The sequence below is a fragment of the Dromaius novaehollandiae genome, chromosome 1 (genome assembly GCF_036370855.1).
Source record: "Dromaius novaehollandiae isolate bDroNov1 chromosome 1, bDroNov1.hap1, whole genome shotgun sequence".
Classification (NCBI taxonomy): domain Eukaryota; kingdom Metazoa; phylum Chordata; class Aves; order Casuariiformes; family Dromaiidae; genus Dromaius; species Dromaius novaehollandiae.
Genome location: NC_088098.1, coordinates 36,015,799 through 36,039,456, shown reverse-complemented (window position 1 = coordinate 36,039,456; position 23,658 = coordinate 36,015,799). Strand labels below are relative to the sequence as shown.

Genomic DNA, 23,658 nt, shown 5'->3' with positions numbered 1-23,658 from the left:
AAAAAGAGTTGTTTAGTGTGATCAGTCAGCAACAGCAGTTAGACTATCCAAATTTTTCTTGTGATGTATAGTGCTAGGAGGGATCTGTAAGGACACCACTTACACAAGCAGCCCCATCTTCCTCAACCTATATATACATATAATACCATGAACCGAGTAAGTTCTGATGTGTCAAAAGTTTTAAGAGTTGCTTTTTCATATTGAAGAAATTCCCCATATTGAGTTCAGACTGTTTAAACTGTTTCAGGTCTGAACCTTTAACAAACCATGATAAATATCATCACTAGCCTCAAGTATAAAGAAACCAGTACTTCGTTCTCAAAGCACCAACATCATCAATTTCTATGGCGGTGGGAATTTGATTCTCTGCAGCAGGGTTTACTGCAACATGGTATCTTGAAGTAGTGCAAGAGATGGCCAAGCCTTTTTAAAACTCAAGGTAGTGCCATCACAATCAGGCTCTTTTACCTCTTCTTTAGAAGTTGAGACTTACCAGGCAAAAGACCACGTACTGACTTTTCAGGGGAATGCTTGCTAGTTACTTAAGAATGAACACAGTACAGTACAATACAATACATTAAATGAAACACATGTACAAAATATGGCAGGAATTATTTCCTGCTTCCAAGCTTGAGTCCTATACTTGATACATTTATATGCATTAAGGCAGATGTGGGGGTAGAAACTCTACCCCCAACTTAGATATAGAAGTTACTTAAAATCCTGTTTTCCTGATTTTAGAGGTTTTTTTTTCCCCAATTATAACAATAGCAGACAGAAGTACAGAAGTCACCATAACCAACAGACTTAAAACAACTTGCATAAAATATATTTCAACTTCCGCCTTATCTCAGGGGATGCTGTTTATGATTCTTGAAGCCCAAAACTGGACAGAGGCATTAAAAAAACTGCTCATTTTATTTTCAGCTTTAGCGATGCATTTCTAAACAATCAGTAGAAAAAACAAGTAAAAAAGTAAACATTAGCTGCATTTTGTAAAATCACATTAAGCTAATACAAGACTTAATACAAAGTTACCATATACCACTCAAATGCAATAAAAAGAAAAGTAACTACTCTGGTCTCCGAGATTTCTTTTCCTTAATTTAAATCAGCAAGTATCCACAGATTTTAACTATAAAAAGGGGATACAAGTTTTCTTTTTTCTTCCATTTATAAAATTGATTGCCACATACTTTAATCATTTGCAAATGAAATTCATGGATACATATAGTCTCAGTTATGGAATTTGAGAGAACACATACAGTTCCATGATTGAAGTCCTTGCATTTTCAGTATAGCCTCTTTATCAAGTCAACACTTGTCACATATCTTTAGACTGATCATCTTCTTCAAGTTTTCTAATTTCATTCTTTAAGCAGTTGATGGTTTCACGACTTGCTTTTAATCTTTCTTTAAGCTCAGCAATTTCAAAACTTGTCTTCTTTTTGGCAGCTTCCAGCTTCTCCCTGGTTTTTACTTCAAGATCTGCAACTGTGGTGGTGATAAAGAAAAGTAAATACTGTAATGAAACCCTCCAGTTATTAAAAATAAATATTTTTTTAAAAAATCACGACAGTAATTTAGAAGGTATATGTCCTGAAAAAGCTATTACTATTAGTCCTAGAGATTCAAGGATTCTCAGACACCACTTCAAGTTCCAAGAGCTAGAATTTAAAAAAAAAAAAAAGTCACCAAACAAGCTTTTTTTTTTTTTTTTTTTTATTTAGCCCATCAGTCTTGCTGATGGAACTGTATAACTCACTAAATCACTTTCCACAGTAAAAACATGTTTAAAGATCAAGTAAAAAGAAATTGACATGGTTACAGCAAAAGAAATGGGCAATTACAGAGTACTGACAAATTAGCTCCCATACTTTATTCCTTTGTCCATGTGCTGTAATGCACTTCCTATTCTGGTTGGAGTTTGATTCTATGGATCCAAGAGATCTAGTGGTGCTGACTTTGCTTTTACAAACATCCTACTAAGACTGCTTTATTGAGAAGTCCTAGTTTATTTTTATTTGTTCACACATGAGTTCTTGGAAATGACTTGTTGATACTGGCCAAGGCAACAAATTTGCACGCACCACGGATATCCCTCCTTATCCCATGCATTACATTGCTATGGATTGTAAGATAGTAATAGATTAACACTGCCCAAAAGATTTGGACTTTTTGTTTTAATCTGCTCCAGTAGCATGTTATAAGGAAATACAGACCAAAAAAAATCACCACTAAAGAAAGTTGTCTGCATTCAGCAAGTAATTTCTATCTGTGCCCAGAAGAAACATGCAGAAGTTTAACAAAAAACATTTAAATTTGGACAAGACTAAGTTGACATTTTAAAAAATACTAAGTATTTCCTATTTTCTACTCATAACCATAATGACATGCAACATAACAAAAAAATCCACCTTAAAACTGGCAGAACTGAGGGAGAAAATTTGCGTAGTTCGCACGTCTACACACCCTAATAGACACAAGGCAGATTAGAACCCTGAATTTGTAGGGCCTCATTTTCATCTAGGTATTCACTGTCTAAAAATATCTGAAATTTGTTGTCAGAGGAACATGTAGACAAGCCAAAGGACAAAACGACAAAAACAATGGTATTAGAGTTTGTAACTAACAAGGTGGGATTTGGGGTCAATAAATATTATATTTACTTTTTGATAGTAGAAAATAACAGACCAAATTCAGATCAGGGGTGAAATCATTACTACATGCATTATTTTATAAGTAAATGTATTTTCATTTGATTTCCTTAATTCCCTTGAAAATTCTGCATTACGTTTAAAGACAGATTAGATAGGCAAGGACATACAGAACATTAAGCTATACCAAAAAAGTCTGTTATGAAATAACCTACAGTTAAAGAGTTAGACTGGAAGAACTTACAGATACTACCCTTTATCCCCAAAGCGTTGCTGTTTTCACTATAATACTGAATGTTACATATTTCAGTGCTAAAGTGTAATCCTTACCTGCAGGTAACAAACATCCCACCAAGATGAACACACTTTTTATACCAAACACATTGGCCTGAATTTATTCCCTGTTTTAACTCATTTCAAAGATGTTAAACTGGGCATAGATCCTGATATCGCTCCTTATACTCTTAATTGATAATGACTTTACCTTCAGCAGGCCTACAGATCTAAAATCTTTAAGTGTTTTCAAATAAGTATTACCACCTTTGCAAAAGCTGAAGCTTATTTCACACACAAAAAAAATCACTTTCTAGCAGCGGCCAAATCTGTTGTACTACTAGCACTACTTTTATTTCTAAATTTACTGTATTATTATTTCAACTTACACTCTGTTTCATGCTTATAAGCACCTAGTGTTAGTTGACGAGATGTTGTTAACAGCTGCTGCATCATTGCAGTAGGATCTTGAAATATCTAATGAAGGAGAAAAAGATACATGGAATCACTAAAATACTTTTCAAAATAAAGTGAGAATTGCATTAAAAGTTTTCATACCATTTCATCGTAGAATTCAGAAACAACAGTTTTCTTCCCCAGGATGGCATTAGTATCAGACTGGAAAAGCTTCAGCAAATGATACAAGGTTACCTATACAAAGACAGAATTTTATTAGCTTGACAACTGGAGAGAAATACAAAGTGTGTTCTAAATGGAAATAAATGCTACTTGTTCTTCCTACATAATTGTATAGGATTTAAAAAATCTTTTAGGAATGAAAAAAATAACACTCTTCTATAATTTCAGTTTAATTACTTAAATTCTATATTCTTTGTTAAACATGTCAGCTGTCCAAAGTCTGCTTGAAATCCGAAAAATGTCTAGGTGAGTGGAATCTAAAACAAAAACCACTGGTTTAGGATTGATGTATAAAAACGTTTAAAAATACCTCCTTTTAAACATTTCCAAACAGAAGAGATGATTTAGTATACAGACTTTACCAGTAAATCAGTTAAAAAGTGCTTTCGAGGACCGTATCACCCCTTCTTGTGGAAAGCCAAACACATACACACACACACTATCATAGAGTCTCTAAATGTTTTTTCACTGAAATTCCTCTCTACAGAGAGAAAATACTCTTTGTTACTGTATTGTAAGTGACAGGAGATGGAAAAGAACACAAGCCCACTGTCCAACTCCGGTGAACCTCTGACAACTTAGACTACAACCTGGGAAGAGGGCTGATATGTGCAGCCAGTGGTTCTGTCCCTTCCACGAGCAGACCTACGAATCACCATGGAAGAGATTCAGTCCTTACTTCCCATTGATCCTTCCTGCCAAGGAAGGAAAGGACAGACAGCCTAGCCATTTAATCTGGTTATTCCTGACTACACTGCCCTCAAAAAATTCTCTTAGCACTGTTTGTGGCTTATTAAACTCCTTCAGATAACGGTGACTCAGAAGTGAGTATGCTCTATAAAGCTAAGCTGGAATGGAAAGGTTTCTAATTCTCAGACTGGCCAGGTTCTAAAACAGTCTTTTGAAAAGAAAAGCAAAATAAAAACACCCAACATACTGCAGGCCAGCTTGATCAAACCATGAATGGAATTAATAATGACAAGTCAGGATGCAACCAAGTATGATAGCACAGAGAGTCTCTTCTAGTCTAGCATCAGTATTTATGTATTCAAGAAAAACAAAATTAATTCTAATGCTTTATATAACTGTAAGTGTCCTAACCTGGTTTTCTTAGGAAAGAGGCAAATAAAAACTCTGCTGCTTTTTGACTGATTTTGACCAAGCCTGAGACACAAAAATCTTTAAGATACTTAAAATATTCTGATATTCTATAACTAGGAAGCCACATGGCAGAGAAATCCTCAGTAATTGCTCAACCCAGATAAGGTACAACATGTGTACTTGAGTTAGGAAACATCAGAGAAACCACGTGCAGGAAAAGCCCCTAAGAACACCCTTCCCAGCAAGAAAGCAGAGAAATCAGAGAACATGGCCAACTATTAAATAAACTTCATACAAGAACAGGGCTTATTATTTCCATGGTATATAGAACTTATTTTGACTAACAATACCCTACACTACAGCTTTAGACATACCATCATAATTAGTTAAGCATTATCAGAAGTCTGAAAGAAACACTTACAGGTCTTTCATTTGGATCAATGAAAAATATCTTAATGATTATTTCAAATTCACCCCAGCCTGTTTCAGTGATTTCATATGGTGGTTTGGTAACAACTGCAACAGGAAAAGAGAAGTATTAATACAGATAACAGCCTCAGTGAAACTAATCAAAATCCCAGCTCTACAAATAAATGCCAAAATGGAAAACCTACCTCTTAAAGGATTGCCATAGCTTTCATGTAATTTGAATTGAATTTTCTTCACATAGGCAGACATATCCTAAAACAGAAAATAAGTTATTGGTGATTATTTACACAGCAGACTAAACTACTGTTTATTCATCAGTCCTACATGCCTGTCATTTCTACTGGCATGGCTACCTCTAAAAACAGGGGGAAAAGTAAGCATATAAAATCCAAGCACTCATAATGCCACACACGTCCTTCAATATTTTGTCCCTATGAATGTTCTACAATTTCCTTCCCACATGAGAAATCATTCCAAAAACATGAAATGAAAAAGATTCTTTTTTTTGAAAACTACTAATTGATGCATTTCTTCACCTTCTGCCCAAATGTCCTTCTGTCCTTTCATCAAGGTGACTTCTTTTTTAAATCCTAATTCACTTTTACAACATACTTCTCTACTTCACAGTACTAGAGATTAAGGAAGTGCATTATTCCATAAGCATTTTCCTTCTCTATCACTGTAAATCCAAGATGACAACAGTATTTCTTTATCTAACCATAATAAGGCCAGCAACCAAGTATACTTTAGCACATGCACACGAAAGAACAATTTTACAAATAATTGCTTCTGCTTAACTTTGGGAACTCTATTAAAGCTGCTTAAAAATAAGCACGAGTTTAAGCACCTACAAGACAGAGCAGATAAATCACGACAAGCATGTTTTCTTTATTAACTTACTTACATAGTTACCTGAAAACAACAGCAATATTCACAATCAACATACCCAAGCCGCTCTGCTCTGCCAACGTGGCCTCGCCTACCTACCTCATTTCTGTACGGCTTTACATAAACTGTCCACTGATGAGTGTGACCATCTTCTTCTCTTTTCTTTCCAAAATACCGCGCAACATTTCCATACACTATCGGCTTCACAATAGTAACGCCCTGTGGGGGGGGGGGGGGAAGCACATTGTTTACTATTCCAGAAAAACAAAATAAAACAAAACCCCGCATTCGCTTCGACAAGTGCGTATTTAATAGCTATTTTCAGCCCAAAGTACCCCACTATCTAGCCCAGCCTGCGGCTCGGCAAAGAAGCCGGAGCTTTCCCGCCCGCGGCCGTTACCGGGCGGCTGCCGGGCAGCGCGCGCGCCGCCCAGCGGCCGTTACCGGGCTCCTCCCCCCCGCTCCCCTCACAGCGGTCCCGCCGGGAGGTAGCGCGGCACGGCGCGGTCCCCGCCCGCAGCACCTTCACTCTGCCCCCGGAGTCAGGCCCGAACTCAGCCATTCTCTTGAACATATTGCACCGGAGGAGGCGCCGCCCGAGCCGCGCCGCCCGCGCTCAGCCCCCCGCCCCGCAGCAGCGAGGCCAGGCCCAGGCGCAGCCCGGCAGCGGGGGCAGCCGCGGCGCCGGCCTCACGGCGGTTGCCCGCCCGTTACTGCCCATGCTCCCCCGCTTCCGGCAAACGCGCTGACGTCACCGCCACGCGCGCACGCGGGGAGGGGGGCGGGGAAGCAGCCTCGGTCACGTGGGGAGGGCCGCCGCCCGCGCCGCTACCCAATGGGAGGCGCGGGGGGAGGGAGCGCGCGGGCAGCACGTGCCGCTGGGAGCCGGGAGGCGGTTCGCGCGCTCGGCGCGGCGGTTCGCGCCGGCCCCGCGGTCGGCGGCGGCCGTTGGGGCGGGGCGCTGCGCGGCGCCGCCGGCCCGAGACGGGTAGACTCCAAATTCTGAGGGTGTGAACGCGTACGTGCGCACTGGGAGACGTACAGTAGCCTCATCTCCACATTTACTAGTATCTGACTCCCTCCACTTGATAAATAATGTAGTTATAATAACACCTACGTATTTACTTCAAGACAATATTACCTTGTTTCACCTGGCCTGTATAGAGGAAGGAAGTTGGAAAATGTATAGTTGCCTGACATATTTGTACAAATTATCTGATGCTCAAAAGAGAAAGCATTTATGTGTCCATAATCAAGAACTACTTCTAAGGGTTGTGGATATGAAACTATACTAGCAGTAAAAAATAAAGTATATTAACCAATAGGAAGCAATTTGCAGATATTTTTAATGGTTAATACGTTTAAACTGTCAAGCAGATAACATATTAGTATGCAGTCACAAAACCTAACAACAAGATTTCAGTTAAAAGAGATTTGTGCTCATGTCTACACATAGCAAAAATAACAACTAAGCGGTACTGAACACAAGCCAGAGAGCTGGGTGGAAATATCAGCCATTCCATCAGCAAGGTATAAAACATGGACTCTTCATGAATTAGCTGTGTTGCAGTAATTCTCCTGAATTTATTTTGATCATAATCAGCTGTATAAAGAAGCATGCTGGAGAAACAGTTTGCTTTGTGTGAAAGCTGTTCATTCGAATGGAGAAGAAGCTCTGCTAAACATCAATGCCTCACACTCTGCAGCCTCTGATCCACTGGGAGACATCTCTTCCTTTGCAATGGTTGCGCCATGCGACCCTGAACAGAGGAAGATCATGGCAATTAATTGTGGCAAGCTTGGAAGTCTGTACAGAAGGGCTTTTCTTAGTAACTCTGATTTATATACAGAGCTAACTTTGCAGAAGGTTTGTATGCCAAGTAATTTGCCACTTCCCAAAAGTTTCTTACAAGCTGGATAAAAACACACTGTATCCACTGACCCTCAGCTGCCTCTATCAATGACTTACTTTCCATCATGATTCAACAGGAGGCAGAATAAAAAATCCCTGCAGTTTTTAATCACAAGATCTGTCTTACCAGTAAGAAAAAATGGTCACTTCCTCTATCTCCAGATGAAGGGGGTAATTCCTACTGTAAAAAGAGGATTTCTGTGCCCCTCACTTCTCCTCTGAATTATTCAGTGTATACAGAATACTAGCATACAATGGAAAGAAATACTAGGAGATAATGGATTCGTCATACTGGAATTTAGACTCCAGAAACCCCAGATGTTCAACACTTGGAACAGTCCAATTAGAAAAGTCCATCTTTCTGAGATACGGTAAATGAGTATTATATTCCACTAGAGGTAGGTGAGATTTAGGTGAGGTTGCCAGCAAGTGGCATGGAAATTAAAATGAAAGTGCTAGTTTCAGAGATGACTTAACAAAACTGAAGGTGGCAAAATCTGAGAGAGAGGCACAGTTAAGTATGCTTGATTTGGAAACTTATGGTAGACCTAAGGCTATAGGTTGGACTGCTCTTTGTGCTATTTTATTCTGTGACAGTAGTAAATTTAAATAACTTGGCTTTGTTAAAGCAGATTAAGACTCTTACTCTTTGCTTTGCAGTCAATAAAATCAAAACTACTTACATGCATGACATTTATTTATGTCATATTTATTTAACAATGAATAGTTAAGTTTCTCTTCCAGTCCAGTATTAAAAATTTTTGGAGTAGAAAGCTGAGACAATATTCACACTCTGCTAATATTGTCATGAAGAGTTTAATGCACATCATAGTTTTAAGAACATTGAGGATACCACAGTTGTAATGTGCTGTCTCATTGATCCTCAATTTAGCTACTCAGCTTACATGTTTTAAACTGAAATACATATGCAAGCAACTGCTACAATTTGCTTGTTCTTTCTAACCTTGGTTATCTTAAAATGAGTGATACTCCCTCTCTTAATTGTCTGTGCTCTACAAATGCAGCTTAGCTTTTTTAACCCATTGAAACCTACCATGCATTCATGCCATTTTTATCGCTGACAACCCTCTTTGCGCAGTTCACAGATGCTGTTATGTCTGAGCTCAGCAAGGCTTAAAAAGAGAAGCAGGAAAAAATCAACATTGTTTTTCTTTTCATATTTTTACTTTAATAGTCTTCAAATACATCCTTAGATGTAACGCCCTGCCTAATTGGCTCTCAGGAAGCAAAAATTCCCTCACTCTTTCATTGCATGAACTAGATCTCAAGTGGACAGTGCTTCTCAGGGTATGAAGTACTTCTTTTTAATACAAAGAGTTGGCAAGACTGGCATTTGGGCCAGTGTTTTGCAAGGGATCAAGCTCTCACTCCCTTCAATGTAAAATTAAATTTTCTCAGATCATAACTACTAATTAATAACTGGCTTCTCATAACTACTAATTAATAATTAGCTTCTATGGAAATCTTTTTGCTAAAGAAACATAAAGGTGGACAAAAAGGGCAATGTACTTCCTGCTGTAAAGAAACCTTTCCCTGCCACACTGGAAATCTCCCTTTTGAGGGGAAAAGGATGGGCTTGAATTTTGTTTTGCTTTGTTTTTAACCAACCTGGCTGGCTATAACCAACCTTCATTTATCTATTTGCAACCGGAATGGGAAAGGGCAGCCCATCACACTATCACCTATAGAAACATTACATACTGAGCTCACCTGAGCATGAGATTTTGCACAAATTCTTGGCCCCTGAGGTCCTGCCATCATTGCACCACCAACGGCTGTTGATCTGCAAAATCCCGTAGTCAGAACTTCCATCGCGGTTACGGTTTATGGCTGCTGTGTTAAAGTTGCTCTCATATTTTGCTGCACAAACCCCTGTCAGAGTTCCATTTAAAAAACACAAACAAACAAACAGAAGGATTATTATTATTTTTTTAATCTGGCTATGCACCCCATCTCATCTCTTTGTTAAAAGATCATTGCATAAAGAACGCGTGTGACAGATGGGATTTCTTTTATTCTAATCCAACTAAATATATGTATTAAAAAAACCACATGTAGCATGTCTTAACTTCAAAATGTCCTAGGAAACCCCAACATGGGATTTCTGCTCTTGAAATAAATTCGAATAGACTTCTGTAAACTGCTCTTCATATAGAAGCGCAAATGAAGCCCAACAAATACTACCACAGAAGCAACTGGAAAAAGTACTACCACATCCAAAGCATAGCATGGTTCTGATTGTTTTTAATCAGTGCTGTCCTTTACCCCGGCAGGAATGAAGCTCAAGTAAGATTTCACAAAATCAACTTGGGAAGCCAGTGCAGTGTTGGGCCATTTTCACCACCATTAATGCCCTGATTTTTACTTATAAAGGTGCAAATGCAGACATCAGGAATGGGAATAAACATCTGCCAAAGACGATGCTGGTACTGTCTTACAAGAGCCATATCTGGGAGCAGAGGTACTCTCTGGTGTACCCTGTTTCTTCCTTAGGTCCTGCCGATAAGGCTGTGGGTGGCCTTAGTACACATATCTCATGGGATGCTGACCTGGCAGGGGAACTTTGGCTGGCAGGGTATTCTCTGGAGAGGCAGCTCCTATGACACTTTGAAGCTTGCAATAGCCACAGCAGATAAAGCTGGCCCCAGACATAGTGCCCTGAGGGCGCCTTTGGCAAACAGTGCAGACATAGCCAAACGGACCTGCTTGTGTTGCTCTGCCGTGAGGCACACTTCTGTGAGATTCTCTGCACAATTATCTTTAACAAAGTTTATTTCAACTATTTGTACATGTCACTGACCAAAACAGAAGCAGAGGTTTTGGTGAGGGGCCATGATCAGGGCTTTAGCTTTCCCTTCATGTGATTTAACTGCCCTATTTTGTCCCATTTACACGTCACTGTATCTGTGTTAGGGCAGCAAAAAGGAGGAAGGATGGGGACAGTGATTCTTTGAAACATGGACATCGTGCGGTCAAAATGTGGATCACTCTCCAGATTCTGGATCAGAAAACTTGTATGCTTCGCTTAAAAGGAAATCGGTTTAACAATAGTCTGTTATCACTTCCCATCAGAGAAAAGAAGTCCTCACCCTTTCCCTCCCCTGAGGACACTACTTGTCTCTAGGAGCTTCTTTTTCTTTCTGACTGACCTTTCAAGAACAGCCTGACCAGTGTCTCTTCTCTTCCATTACTACTTCTAATAATCCACACCAAGCAAGCCTGGAAGTACTCCTGTCGGTGCTCCCTCTGATAACAGCGCCTGCTGCCTGTCTGCCTGTCTTGTTCTGCACTCCCAGTCCTGTTTGCTCTATGGCTTTATCTTCCTGCTCTGGTCCAGCGCTCATCTCAGAATGGAGGACACAAAAGACAGACAACTGACAGAGAAAGGTACTGAAGTAAATAAAAGCAGTGCAGTTAGGGGTTGGGGAGGTGTGATGAGAAAGGCTCATTCCACGAAAAGCTTCTTGATGATGTTAGTTTTATTAAACTGTGAAAAAATGACAAAGAAATGGTAAAGAGAAAAGCTGTAGACAATACCTGCAGTCTGTGCCAGCCAAAGTGGACTAACCCAGTGGGCTCTTAACTTCTGAATTCCAGCATTCACACAGGCCTGCTCACTTCAACAAAGTTTGTTAAATGGTAATTCCTACCCCGTACACCCCCTGGAAATCATAAGACGGCAGACTTACAGTGTCCCAGGCTGTATCCCCGGTAATTACTCAATCCATGTTTCTTCATAGCTGCTGCCAGCTCACACCTTTGAAAGACTTTCCCCTGAGCAATCAGGGGTAGGAGGCAAAACCCAAGGATTAGGAAAAACTTCATGTTGTCAATGCACTATGCACAGTCTCTAAACAGTGAGACTGCAGGCTCTCCTGCATTTGTCTCTTTTTTTAACCCTTCCCCACGCCCTTTTGGTTCCTCTTCCTCTGCCCTGTAGTAATCCAAAACCCATCTTAGTTACTTGGGAATTTCCCAATACTTACAGCATCACTCCAAACATGTCAAATTTCTTATACTATGTGGAAACTACCTTAGCATAGGAGGACAGAGTAACATTATGTCAGAAGAATCTTGTTTAAATTCTGTCCTAATATCTACTGAAAAGGGAGTTGGCTGAAAAGGGACTCAGCTACTCAGATTTGTTACCAGGTATTATCAATATCAAAGTCCTGTTCTTATTGCATAGTTACCATTCTTTATAAATTTATCACCATTAACAACCTAACAAAAATAGCCTTCAGTAGATGAAGAAGTTTTAACTGGCATGATTACTAAACTATCCTGACTCTGCAAAGGTGGTTCTTCTAGTCAAGGACTGAAATACATCAATATATCATTCGTATATCAATATGAGTAAACTTGTCATGCTGCTTGCTATGTGTTCTTATACAGTGCCTGAAGCAAAGCTGGCTTTATTAGGCAGATGCAGTGGGACTGCGGAGCCATTCACTAGTGAGAAGGACTGCAGAGTGCATCGAGCAGGCCTAACTGGGGAGGAAAGATGCAGATGCAGCCTCTTTAACACCCTTGATGAATCCATCAGGCCTTGTCTAAGATCTTCCCAAATGATGAAGCATGAAATACCCTCTGCACTAGCCGCCAGTGCCTACAATAGTGTTCTTGCTTTGATGACAGAACTAATACGAGCACGTGGGTTTTACAGCTAAACTGGAAAACCCTGAGGTTCAGCTTGTACAGTTTATTCAGTGGGCATAGGCAAACTGAACTACCAAAAGCAGATAAATGACATTCAAAGCTGCTTGTTTTTTACTAGACTTAGAAATTCAGGTCTTCAGATCTTTTCTGACCTCTGTTGAGGGCAGTAAGTAACTGGCAAAGGGACACCTAAATACCATAGCTTCATAGTAAAGGTCTCAACCTCTTCATGATAAATGCAGCTAAAACCTTTAGATTTGCCTTGTTTTTTTCACCCTCTCATTTATAAGTTGACTTTAGTAACCAGAATTATTCAGTTACTAACAGGGAAGAGACAAAAATCTTAAGAAACTCCTGTCTTGCAATCCACAATTAGTGGAAATTAGTATTTCTAAATACCTGTAAGGAAATGTGTGGCTTTCTGTTGGTTAAACAGAAACATTCATAGTTACTTCCTCATTCTCCTGCCAGTAGTGTAACAGTCACCTGTAGTTAGTATACTAACCCTGTACTCACTTCTCTGTTTCTTCCACTGCCGAGTACCAGATTGGGGTACTTAAAACCATTCTTTGAACTTTATACAGCACAGTTGTTAGAATACTCTCCTGTAACAGGAGACAGTCTCATACCTACGATGTGATATTTTTTATATTAGGTGGAACCATGTCAACAGGAGAAGCCGAGAGACCAACTCTGGAATTAAATAGTCTTCAGAGTACGGGCTCTTTTAGGTCCCACCCTCCATGCTTGATCTTCAAGGGCGCTCTGGCTAGCTCTGTTCAGCTAGAACATTTCCAGTAGGAAAGGCCCTACACAAAATAGCTCCTCCCTTTGTGATATGAGGACATTCTCCTGAGACAGCTGGGTTTAAATTCTTGCTCCAGATCAAGAAAAAAGAAAAATCCTAATGTGGATCTGAATTAATTACTTATTCCTTCTCTTCATGATTTGTTCAAAGCCTGGTATAGTTCATACAGAGTCCAGGGGTTCTGGACAGGCTCAAAGGATTCAATCTTTGAAGCAAGACACAGGGAGAAATGCTTAAATTGCAAGTTCCACTAGGATCTAGACACAAGCAAGGCACCATTAAAATTTAGTTGAACCCACAGTACTCAGTGGCAGAAAGCGTATTTCAGGAGCTTCAGCATTTTGGCACCCAGATACTTTAGACATCCCCTGTATACTGCCACAGCTGAGTGAGTCTATAGGGGATCTGCATTTGGGATCTGGAAAAGTAAAGTGTCAGCAGGATTCCCAGGTCTCTTTGTTAAGGATTTAGCTTTGAATCTTTTGTGCCTGTCACTGCAACCAAGGGCTGGAGCTTGCTCCCATCAAAGCCCCCCTGCACCACTGCAGGCAGAAGGTACTTCTTCTCCCCAGCTCACCTCTCAGCCCATGTCCAGAATACCAGCTGGTTCACTTTTATTTTAGGGAGCTCATTACACAAACTTTAATCAGCCAAGCCTACGGCTACAAAGAAAAGCAGTACTCTCCAGGCAATGCCATTGTCAGTCAAGAGAGCCAGCAGCTACACCGTGCAAACATTTTAGATGGCATCATTTCACCAAACTTTGGACCTCTAGTAGGTAGGTGTCCACACCCAAACTAGACATCTATTTTAGGATGAGATAAATCACACCCTAAAAGACCTGACAGACAACTAAATTTGGTCACATGATCCCCCACCCTTCTAAACAGCATAAAACTAAATGAAAAATGTTATCCACACAGCAGTATAGTGAGGGAAACAACAGTCAAGAAGTAATTTTACATGTGAAATTTAGATGTTTAGTCTGACTGTCTAATCTCTGAAAAGTACTGTATGGAATTCTTCCTTGTAAGTGAAGATCTATAAACCTGTGTAAGCAGAGATTGCTTCACTCATTGCTGACTATGGCCACATACAGGAAGGTATGCCTATAAACTGCAGCCCACAGCATAAAAGAAGGAAGTATCTTGCCTCTTGTGAAAGCGAATAACCATAGCCCCAGTGGTTATTTGATTCCTGTTTGAACTAATCCTGTAATTCCCCTGAGGTCTGCATTTTTACATGGTAGCCATAATGCATTTCTTGTTGAACTGCTTAGGGGTGACCCCTCCATCACCCTGCCCATACCTGCTTAAATGAAAAGTAAATAAATCCCAAACGTCTTTTGTTCCCTTCCCCGCCACACCCCGTCAGCACCTTTTTGATGGCCTGTCACCTGGTGCCCTTTTACCTCTGCCTCGCAGACCACCCCTTCAAGCTCTTTCACTGCCTCTCAGCCCTTCCTCACAGCAGTGGCAGTGCAAAGGAGTAGACTCACTGTAGCAATGGTAGTCCTGTGCCCTTTCGGCTGATCCCTTCCTTGTTGATATTTAGCAGGGAACTGCATTCCTCTTGTTTCTTCATATGGCTGGATTTCCCCTAGCCCATACCTGCGGTCAGGAGAGGGAGGAGGTCTCCACTAGCAGGAAGCAGATACCTCCTCTTGCCCTTAGGAGGTGGGCTAGTGAGCTGCAGTGGTGGGAAGCAGGACTCCATGCTCCCTCCTCAGGACCACTTATGCCAATTCTGAGCTGGGGTTGGGAAGACACTGCTGAGGGAAAGCTGTCAGGGCACCGGGAACTGGCAAGGGAAGGGGCTGGGAAGGATGGTAGTGCCATGTTTTAAGTGATACACCCCCAAAGAAAAATTCCCTGGGAGCAGTTGTCATTGCAATGGCAAAACACTCTCAAAGTAGGGTAGCTCCTGGAGTGACCACCAGCCATTTCATCCCTGCTATCAGGGAAGGCTGCATGCCAACCAGAGGTGATATCATTTTTAAGAAGGAGATAGACAATAAAGGATCACACTTGTAGAGCTGTTTTAAAAATCCCATGTGCAGACAGAGGAAGATCTTTAGAGCTTCTATACTCTCTTACTGTAGAAATGAAACCAGGTATTTATTAACTGCAATTTTTATAATCAATTTATAAGCAAGATATCTTTCCTATTCAAAAAAATGAAAAACGTCTTTTCTGTTTTTCTCTATTTAATGAAAAGTTAACTTTTCCTTCATGAAAGGTTACCTCTAAGAAAGATTCTGTTCTGCTCATCGTAACTGCTTTAAAAAGTTGTTATGGGAGAAGCTGAAGATCTGGCTAGCTGTAGACATATTTGATAGCATAAAAATTCATAGTTTGGGAATCCAGGGTAAGCACACTGGCTGTAAATTCCTGCTGGAATAACGATCACTTAAAGTAATTAGCAATAGTAACATTTTAAATGTCATGTTAAAATTTCAACATTTAACATCCCATTTGTGCCCCTCAGAACTATTATTTCAGGCTGTGTAGAAACTCTGGAAAATCACCCTGCAATTATTCACATTTTTAATTCTTTTACAATATGATTTTTCCTGTGAAAGCTAGAAAAGGTTTTGGAGGGAGAGATAGAGTTTTTGTCTGTCTTTCAGTGAACACTCAGAAAGCTGAAGCACTGTTATTCAGCAAAGCACTGATTAAAATTTACAATATTTATGGACAAATCCACAGAAATTTATCTCCAGCTATAGTCACAGCTGGGAAATAACTGATTTTCTAGGTCTTCTATATTGTTGTTCCGTTTTACGTTTTGACCTGGAAAAAAGCCCCAACCTACCCCAAAGGAAGTAAAACTTGAAAAAGTTGTCTTGCTTCAAGTTTAGGTTAATTCTATGGCTAGGAAATGTTTTGTTCAGAACATGCTTTTGTCAAGCTTGAGTGAGTGCATTCACTATCCCCAAATACTTAGAGACACTCCTATGTCTGAAGCTGAATATTATTTTCCAGCCTATATTAATTCTAACGATGAATGGAAGAAGGCACTTTCTCCTTCATTTCTTTAGAGTGTGAGGAGAGAAGCAGAAGAGGAGAAATTGCATTTCGCTTATTGCCAGCCAGTTACAGCATAATACCCTCTCATCATGAGAACACCAAGTAATGGTATCTTAACTAGGAACAGCTTTCTATTTCAAAAGCTGCACTTAAAAAAGCCTAATATTATATGCATAGTTTCTGACTGTCTTTCAGACGCTGAGTCTACGGTTCTCTGGAATTATGTACTTTATTTTGTAGGTCTGTCAACTTCTGCTGTGCTGAGAAGAGCTCTCTTCTTTGGTATTGAAAATATTTCTGAGAGCATTAAAAAGACAAAGAACAGAAAGGCAATTCTACCTTTACACACAAAAAAACCATCATAAAAAACTTGATCATTGGAAGTACTTTAATCAGAAGATACCTGCCTTGGATCTAACAGATAAATCCTTGACGATGTGTTTCCTTCTAATCCAGCAGTTCTGGCTCCAGATCATAGAGAAATAATGATGTAATCAACCACACTTAATCAAGCATCTGGGCAGCATTAATCAGACCAGAAGCTAAGGCTTGAGGATGTACAGAAAACATGCAGCTTTCCTTCAGCTTGGGATGCTTTTGGATGGGCTGACGCACTACTGGGTAACATTAATGAACAGGCAGGGCAGCGTCCAAGCATCACTGTCCATGCTATCTATCAGTTGAAAGCACCCTTCATATTGAGTGTGTGAATGCAAGTACAATCATTGCTTGGGTGGCAGAACACCTGGAACAGCAGCTGTTACTCTGCTGCCTCCTATTTGGTCATTTTACTGTAGCAAAGCAGCAGGAAATGCTGTGATGATTCTCCATGCAATTCACGGGGTTGGTTCATTATTGCTTATGTTACAAGTGAACTACTGTATGGTTTAGCCTTGGCAAACCACATATCCAGCTCCGTGCATGCTCATATAAATCCTGCTTGGTTTTTCAGTGTGCAGCCAACACTGTATGCTGCAGCCTTACTGTTTCTTAATTTTGCTGATCTAGCTACCCACTTCATCTATGTCTTGCCTAATGCCAGCCTGCCCCAAATGTTCCTATTTGTTTCTTGGTGATCCTACATCTCACTTGGTGATTGAAGAGGAAGACGCAGGAAAGAGCAGTTCCTCTTGTGACACGTAGCTGGATAGACTGTTAAGATTACAGCTTTGTGAAGGACAAAGAGACATAGTGGAAACCACAGCAAAAATTATTAGAATAGCTACAGGTTATTTCAGAGTAATTACAGAACAGAAGCAATAAACTGCACAAACCCAGTGACAGGGAATTTCTTCTACTATTTTAGGAGTCATTCCAAAGAGTAACATCAACTGGTAAGGACAGTGAATGGTAGAAGACTTTCAGCCAGACATTTTTCTTTGCAAAATCCAGTTCCAGTGATATCAACAGAATGGGAAGAAAAGGGATTGAAGAATTAAATGACTGCTAAACAGAACACAAAAATAAACTAGTATTTCTTGAAGATACAAACTTAGAAGGAATCATTCCTATAGAGAGCGATATCATACAGGAACAACTGAATGATCCAGAAAATGGTGCAGCAGGAACAGAATGGGATTTAAGAGCATCGAATGTACCTAGGGTCTCTGCTGAGACAAAAGCTCATCTGCTGTAAATAACAGAGAAAACTGAGTATCCCATTTGATTATAGGATCTACAGGACCACAACATGAGGCTGCAGTGGGCAAGATAATTCCAGTAAATAGGTTAAATGCTAATGCTAGCATACAAACTCTGATAAGACCTCATCTGGAATATGGTGAATATTTCTTTTATAGGAATATATATTCTCTCCTATTACAGCAAAAATGAACTGAAATGCAAAATGCTAATGGGGCAAGGGGGCAGAACAGAGTCTGTCCTAAAGAATGGAAGACCCTTACTAAGCTTACCAAAATAAAGGCAGAGGAACAATAACTAGTTGGTATGAATGCCTTAAGGGGTTAAATACAATGGGGAGGGGACAATATAGAGAACAATATCAGCACAAGATCAAATGAATATAATCTGGCCAAGAAGAAATTCAGACAGCAACTTAGGTTTGTAACTGTTGGAGCAGTGAAATAGTGGGATAGCCTTCCAGTAGGAACAGCAGGAGCAAAAACATCAGACAGACCCTATTGGGTTTTAAGATAAGTCTCAGAAGGAGTCATAAAATGTGGTTAGCTGACACACTAGGGGACTGAACTTCTTATCCCAGGCTACATTCTCTAGTCTTATGTTGCTACTCAGTTAGCTCAGTTTATCCTGTGGCCTTGCAATGAAGTATGCAAGACTAAAGTCCCCCTCTCCCCCTTTTTACTTTGAATTTGCTGTGTTGGACATGACTTCTTACAGATAGGAGACCAGGAAAGAAACAGACTTCCTTTTTTTTAAGCCTCACACAAGGATTTGATCACCAAAAGAACACCGTATTAACAGAGTCATTGTTTGGATGTTCACAGGTGTGAATGTTACTACCAGCATGGAAGCACATTTAAGGAAAAAAAAAAAAAGTGGCAGAACTAGAGAAACTGGCACTGAACACATGTGCGAACAAAGGAAATCATGTCAAAAGTGGCTGTCTCCAAAGCAGTTGCTTTCTGGGTCACAAGGAAGTAGTTGTACAGGGCCAGCTACAGGGCAGAAAACCTGACCTCTATAGGAACAACAGCAGAATGAAAAAATCTGCACAAGGTGGTATGGAAAGGCCTGGAAATAGATGGGATTCCTTAAGCGAGACTGTTACGCAGGCTCCTACCTGTAGTGGAAGAAAGGGCTGAGCAGCACCATGCAATGTGATAGGTGGTGCTAGTGCCAAGACTGGGAGAACCCTGAAGAAAAGGGCTCCTGAAGCCTGCTTCTGCCAACCTGTTTTGGGGGCTAATGCACACAACCTGCCGCAACTGCTGAGCACCACCTCCACCCAAGTAGGCAGTTTAGGTGAAGTACTATCATATGTGGTGGTCTTAAAAGAAATGACCCATGAAAGATCGGAAAGTTGGCTACTTCTGCAGTAGTTTTAAAACTCCTGCTGAGTTTTAATACTCAAAAAAGTATCCCAGTTGTGCAGCTCAAAGCATCTAGCTACCCTGGTACTTTGCATTCATTGTAAAGCACTGTGCCTGTTGGCTCCCGAGGCAGAACCACCAGTGCACAGAAGAAACAACATGCTCCTGACCACACTAATGGGTATGTGGCTACATATGGTCACAACCATAGCTGGTTCCTGGTGTCATCAATACATCTAAAGTGGTAAGGCTTACAAGCTGTGTGTACGAATCTGGGACTAGTTTTCTTCAGCTAACAAACTTTCCTTTTTGTTTGCTCCACCTAGGATAATCTAGAAATCTGCCGGTTTTATCTTGAGACTGGAATAATACAAGACATAATTACTGAAATGAGTGGGGAAATATGAGAAACTGGAAACTATTTGTTGCACATTGACTGTACTACATGGCACCAAGAGCTGGGATATTCTTCATCTGACTGTCTACCTTACATTTTAAAATTCCCTCAGATAAAAAGGCACACAGGTATGGCCTGTTTGATATATAAAGAACAACTTCCAAATCAAGACTCTGAGCAAAATTGTATGACTAAGTATTCTAACATAATTAGGTAAACTGAAGACTTAATTCCAGAATTGTGGCTGTATATTTGCTAAATTTTTTAAGTTAAAAAGAGGTTGCAACATTTTAATCTTCATAAAGGGACTACATATAATCTCAGAGGTGTTAATCTCGCATGAGATTCATTTAAGTATTTCCTCAAACTTCTTACACTATCCTAGGAAGAACTGAAGTAAGTGGGGGAAGAGACCTCCTGCTCCAAGAAACAGGCACAGCAGGAGGTAGCACAAATCTAGCTCCAGGAATGAACACTATACTACCACCTCTCCTGCTAGCCCCTGATGGTTTTAACAGACTATTAATTTAATTAGGTGGTAAAGCTTTTTGTTTTTGGTAACTTGCCAGTTTTCTATTCTAAATAAAGAGGTGCATTCATATAAACCCTACCCTGTTGCTCAGTAATGCACCCATGCCCCTCATAGTTAATAATCCATGCTAGTTATTGCTGTAATTATCAGCAAAAGAATGCTGAAGGAAGTGACAATGCAGAGGTCAGGGCTTTATTTCTACATTCCTTTTGAGTAAAAGGCACAAAATTATTTTTCTTTTTTCCTTCCCAAATAACTTCACTGAATGGAATATAGGGGATAATTGTTAAAATTGGGAGGTCACAGCAGGGATCTCACATGATAGAAAATTTTTATTTTTCTGAAGTATCATACTGTTACTGCTGTGGAAGAAACAGTGAGAAAATTTTACAGGACTCCAGCTGAGATGGAAGCCAGCCAGCAGATAGTTTTGACCATTATGGAGAATTTATACTAAAACAGAAAAGCTCAAAATAGAGGTTTTCTTGTAGAGAGAAATGGTAAAGTTAATCACTCCCATCATTTTTTATAGCTGCTAATAAAACATTGACCTTCTCTGAACCTTTTCATTCAAAATACTTTATATATTAAAAAACACCCAAAACACAATTTAGATGTTATTTCCAACAGTTTCTTCTACAACACTCAGTTGGCTGTTCTAATTTGTTCAACATTTTTGTCATTCTTACACTATGGGTCTTTGAGAAAATGGGAGCTGCAAACCAACATGTTGTAAAGATTCCAGGCTAAATGATTTAGGAAAGTGAGAACGCAGCTTTAATTATGTATAGGCTCCAATTAACTTTTTGAGGTTGGAGCCCAAGTCACTTACAGTCTGATCCATGAATAAGGATTCTGTTTGGGATGAATGGTCTCTGTTTTAGGTCCCTTTCAGCAGGGCAGTGTTATAACATACCCAGGTAGGGCCACATATTTTGAAGTGAAGCACAGTCTGCTGATTGTAAAGGGTGAAGGTAGCTGTCTGTCCATCAAAAATGAGTAGATGGCTAAAGAGGGGAAGGGGACACCAGGGAGTTTTAAGCATCAGTTCTGAAACACGGCAAAGCCTGTAGAACCACGGCTGTACCTCCTGGCTCTTTCAAAAGCAAACACCGCCTGTTCCACATGGAAACCCACCCATCCTCTGCTACTTTTCAGGAAAGTATTTGTCAGAGCAACTACAGCCAACGTTTTCTCCTCCTACATGGATATTATCTTTCAGTGTTTTCTGTGTCAATGGAATGCTTCCAAGTATTAAAATATTTTTCACTTCACATTTAAGTGTACTATATAGGAAAGCATATGCAGGAATTTAACAATAGTGCACTCGAGGGCATTCAAAATAATACAGAAAAAATAAAGTGAGAAACACAAACTTTTTAATGAGGTGTCAGGACAATAAAAAAGCATTTAGTGGAAGAAGGGGAAGAAGTGACTGCCATCTTCTTAAATCTAGGGCAGTTGGGAATTACCAAATCTAATTTTGCTGCACAGCTCATATAACTCTTAAGGAGAAGGATATACGGGATAAGTGACTAATGTATGGACATCACATTATTCAGGCAAACAAGGGTCTCAGACACATAATTGTGCTCACTTATCCAAAGCCTCATTAGTCAAGCAGGTGTTAGAAGTAATATTTTTAGATGGGCTGATTAAATCTATTTTCCTCTAAACTATTCAGCTTTCACTCTTTTGCAATTCTGTTTTTAATAGATCAATTCTCCAAATATTCTCTCCCAAAAACCACATATTTGAAATATAGGCTTTAAAACAAAAATGCCCAACTCCCAAGAGCTACTTTTACAGGCTTCCTTTTTACCTAAATCTCAGAAACTACACGCACTAAAGAGGGAACATGTGGCAACCCACCATTTCCCACAGGCAAACAGAAGCTGAAGAACCTTTCAGTTCTTAAGATTATTAAGCAATAAAGAGAGGGTTTTTTCAGACCACTAGATGGCAGGAGGAGACTTTAACAGCACTTTTGAGTCTTCTTGACACTTTGAACGTGTTCTTCTTTGTGTGACAGAACACCTCGGGGCCTAAAGTCACTATAAATAAATAGGATAGAAAGATGAAACCTAGTCGATGAGTACCAGGGCCAAGTAGATTCAAGTGTTTCAGAAAACATGTTCAGCAATACCCACACACACACACACACACACACACACACACACACACACACACACATATATATAAAAACTTGTTCTTTACACTGGGGCATTTCTGTAATCTGCAAAATGGACAAACTCTGGGAAGAAATTCACTCTTCCAATGCTTTCCTGTTTCCATTTCCCACTTACACAGCTGGCACAAGGTTTATAAGAATTAGAGTTAATGCAGTCTGATGGGAAGCAGAGTACTACTATGGTTTTCCATAAATTGTTCAGAAGGGCTGAATAAGCAGAAGCGGATAATTAAAAATTGATAGCTGTCTTCTACCCACAGAGGAAAGATCTATATTTCAAGACACAAACAAACCCCCAGACTCTGTAACTGTTTATACACCTTCCCCCCCCCCCCTTTTTTTTTTTTTGGTAAGCAGAAAAAAGGCAGAAAACTTTTTACCAGTTCCTTCAGCTCCACATACCTTAATTTGTTTCAGCATTAAAAGCATGGACTGGAATCTTCACTGTTTTCTGTGATGTGAAACATATTCTGCTATGTGCCCAGGAGAAAGGGAGAGTCTCCTCTCTGGCTCAATTCCAGCTCACACTTAGACCAGCTAAAATGTCACCTGGTCCTTGTAGCACCAGCCGTCCTTTCTCCCTTGTCTGGCTGACAGCAGCACACTGTTGAAAATAAACTTCCTTCCACAGGCTGCCAATGTATCACACCACTTTTGCATCTTTCACAAAAGCCCTCCTTCCACCTCCAGCCTACAAAAGGAAATATATTCCAACCTTGCTCTCACTTTGGCCTCCTTCTCTGTTTTTCTAATGTTTCTCTCCTGCAAATTTCCCAACAAGTTATTTTTCTTGGATGTGATTCAGATTTATTGTATCTGTACCTCTAACCATTTACTCAAAATTTTCAAAAGCCATTGCTTTTTAGTAATGAATCCTTTAAGAAAAAAAACTGATAAACATATAATGCAACTTTCTTTATCCTGCAATCCCATTTAAAGGTCCATCTGTCTCTTACATGGCAAACTCCCTTGAGCGGCAGCACTCTGAACAACTGCAACTTGTAGAACATTAATGAGCATCAGCTCTTTAAAATTAATTCTTCACTATGTTTGGAATAATCTGTGTTGTAAGCCAAGATACATCCAACAGATCAAGTAAACTTCTTATCCT

At 40.0% G+C, this 23,658-nt stretch overlaps 2 protein-coding genes across 3 annotated transcripts; both read right to left on the bottom strand.

Moving 5' to 3' along the window:
- Nucleotides 1–899: 899 nt before the first annotated feature.
- On the bottom strand, nt 900–6,753 carry YEATS4 (YEATS domain containing 4). The gene is made up of 7 exons (XM_026100336.2): nt 6,511–6,753; nt 6,087–6,206; nt 5,285–5,351; nt 5,092–5,186; nt 3,489–3,581; nt 3,320–3,407; nt 900–1,494 (listed from the first exon to the last, which is right to left on the bottom strand). Exons 1-7 carry the CDS (start codon nt 6,559–6,561, stop codon nt 1,325–1,327), a joined length of 684 nt encoding a protein of 227 aa, XP_025956121.1. The 5' UTR covers nt 6,562–6,753; the 3' UTR covers nt 900–1,324.
- A 563-nt stretch (nt 6,754–7,316) lies between these two features.
- Nucleotides 7,317–22,838, bottom strand: LYZ (lysozyme). 2 transcript variants are annotated; one of them, XM_026100337.2, is made up of 5 exons: nt 14,886–22,838; nt 11,610–11,694; nt 9,631–9,792; nt 8,954–9,032; nt 7,317–7,747 (listed from the first exon to the last, which is right to left on the bottom strand). In XM_026100337.2, exons 1-5 carry the CDS (start codon nt 14,952–14,954, stop codon nt 7,681–7,683), a joined length of 462 nt encoding a protein of 153 aa, XP_025956122.1. In that variant the 5' UTR covers nt 14,955–22,838; the 3' UTR covers nt 7,317–7,680. The 2 variants fall into 2 exon arrangements, with proteins under 2 accessions (XP_025956122.1, XP_025956123.1); XM_026100338.2 differs by having other exon boundaries at nt 11,610–22,836.
- Between the last annotated feature and the right edge of the window lie 820 nt (nt 22,839–23,658).

Excerpts from the sequence above, each read along its gene's own strand:
- YEATS4 (XM_026100336.2), bottom strand. The coding sequence starts at position 6,561 with ATGTTCAAGAGAATGGCTGAGTTCGGGCCTGACTCCGGGGGCAGAGTG. Across the intron at positions 5,352-6,086 it reads TAAAGCCGTACAGAAATGAG|GATATGTCTGCCTATGTGAA; the intron begins GTAGGTAGGCGA and ends TTTCTGTTTTAG. Across the intron at positions 3,408-3,488 it reads CTGAATTCTACGATGAAATG|ATATTTCAAGATCCTACTGC; the intron begins GTATGAAAACTT and ends CTCCTTCATTAG.
- LYZ (XM_026100337.2), bottom strand. The coding sequence starts at position 14,954 with ATGCAGTTCCCTGCTAAATATCAACAAGGAAGGGATCAGCCGAAAGGG. Across the intron at positions 11,695-14,885 it reads ACAGGACTACCATTGCTACA|GGGAAAGTCTTTCAAAGGTG; the intron begins GTGAGTCTACTC and ends CTGATTGCTCAG. Across the intron at positions 9,793-11,609 it reads GGGATACAGCCTGGGACACT|GGGTTTGTGCAGCAAAATAT; the intron begins GTAAGTCTGCCG and ends GAACTCTGACAG.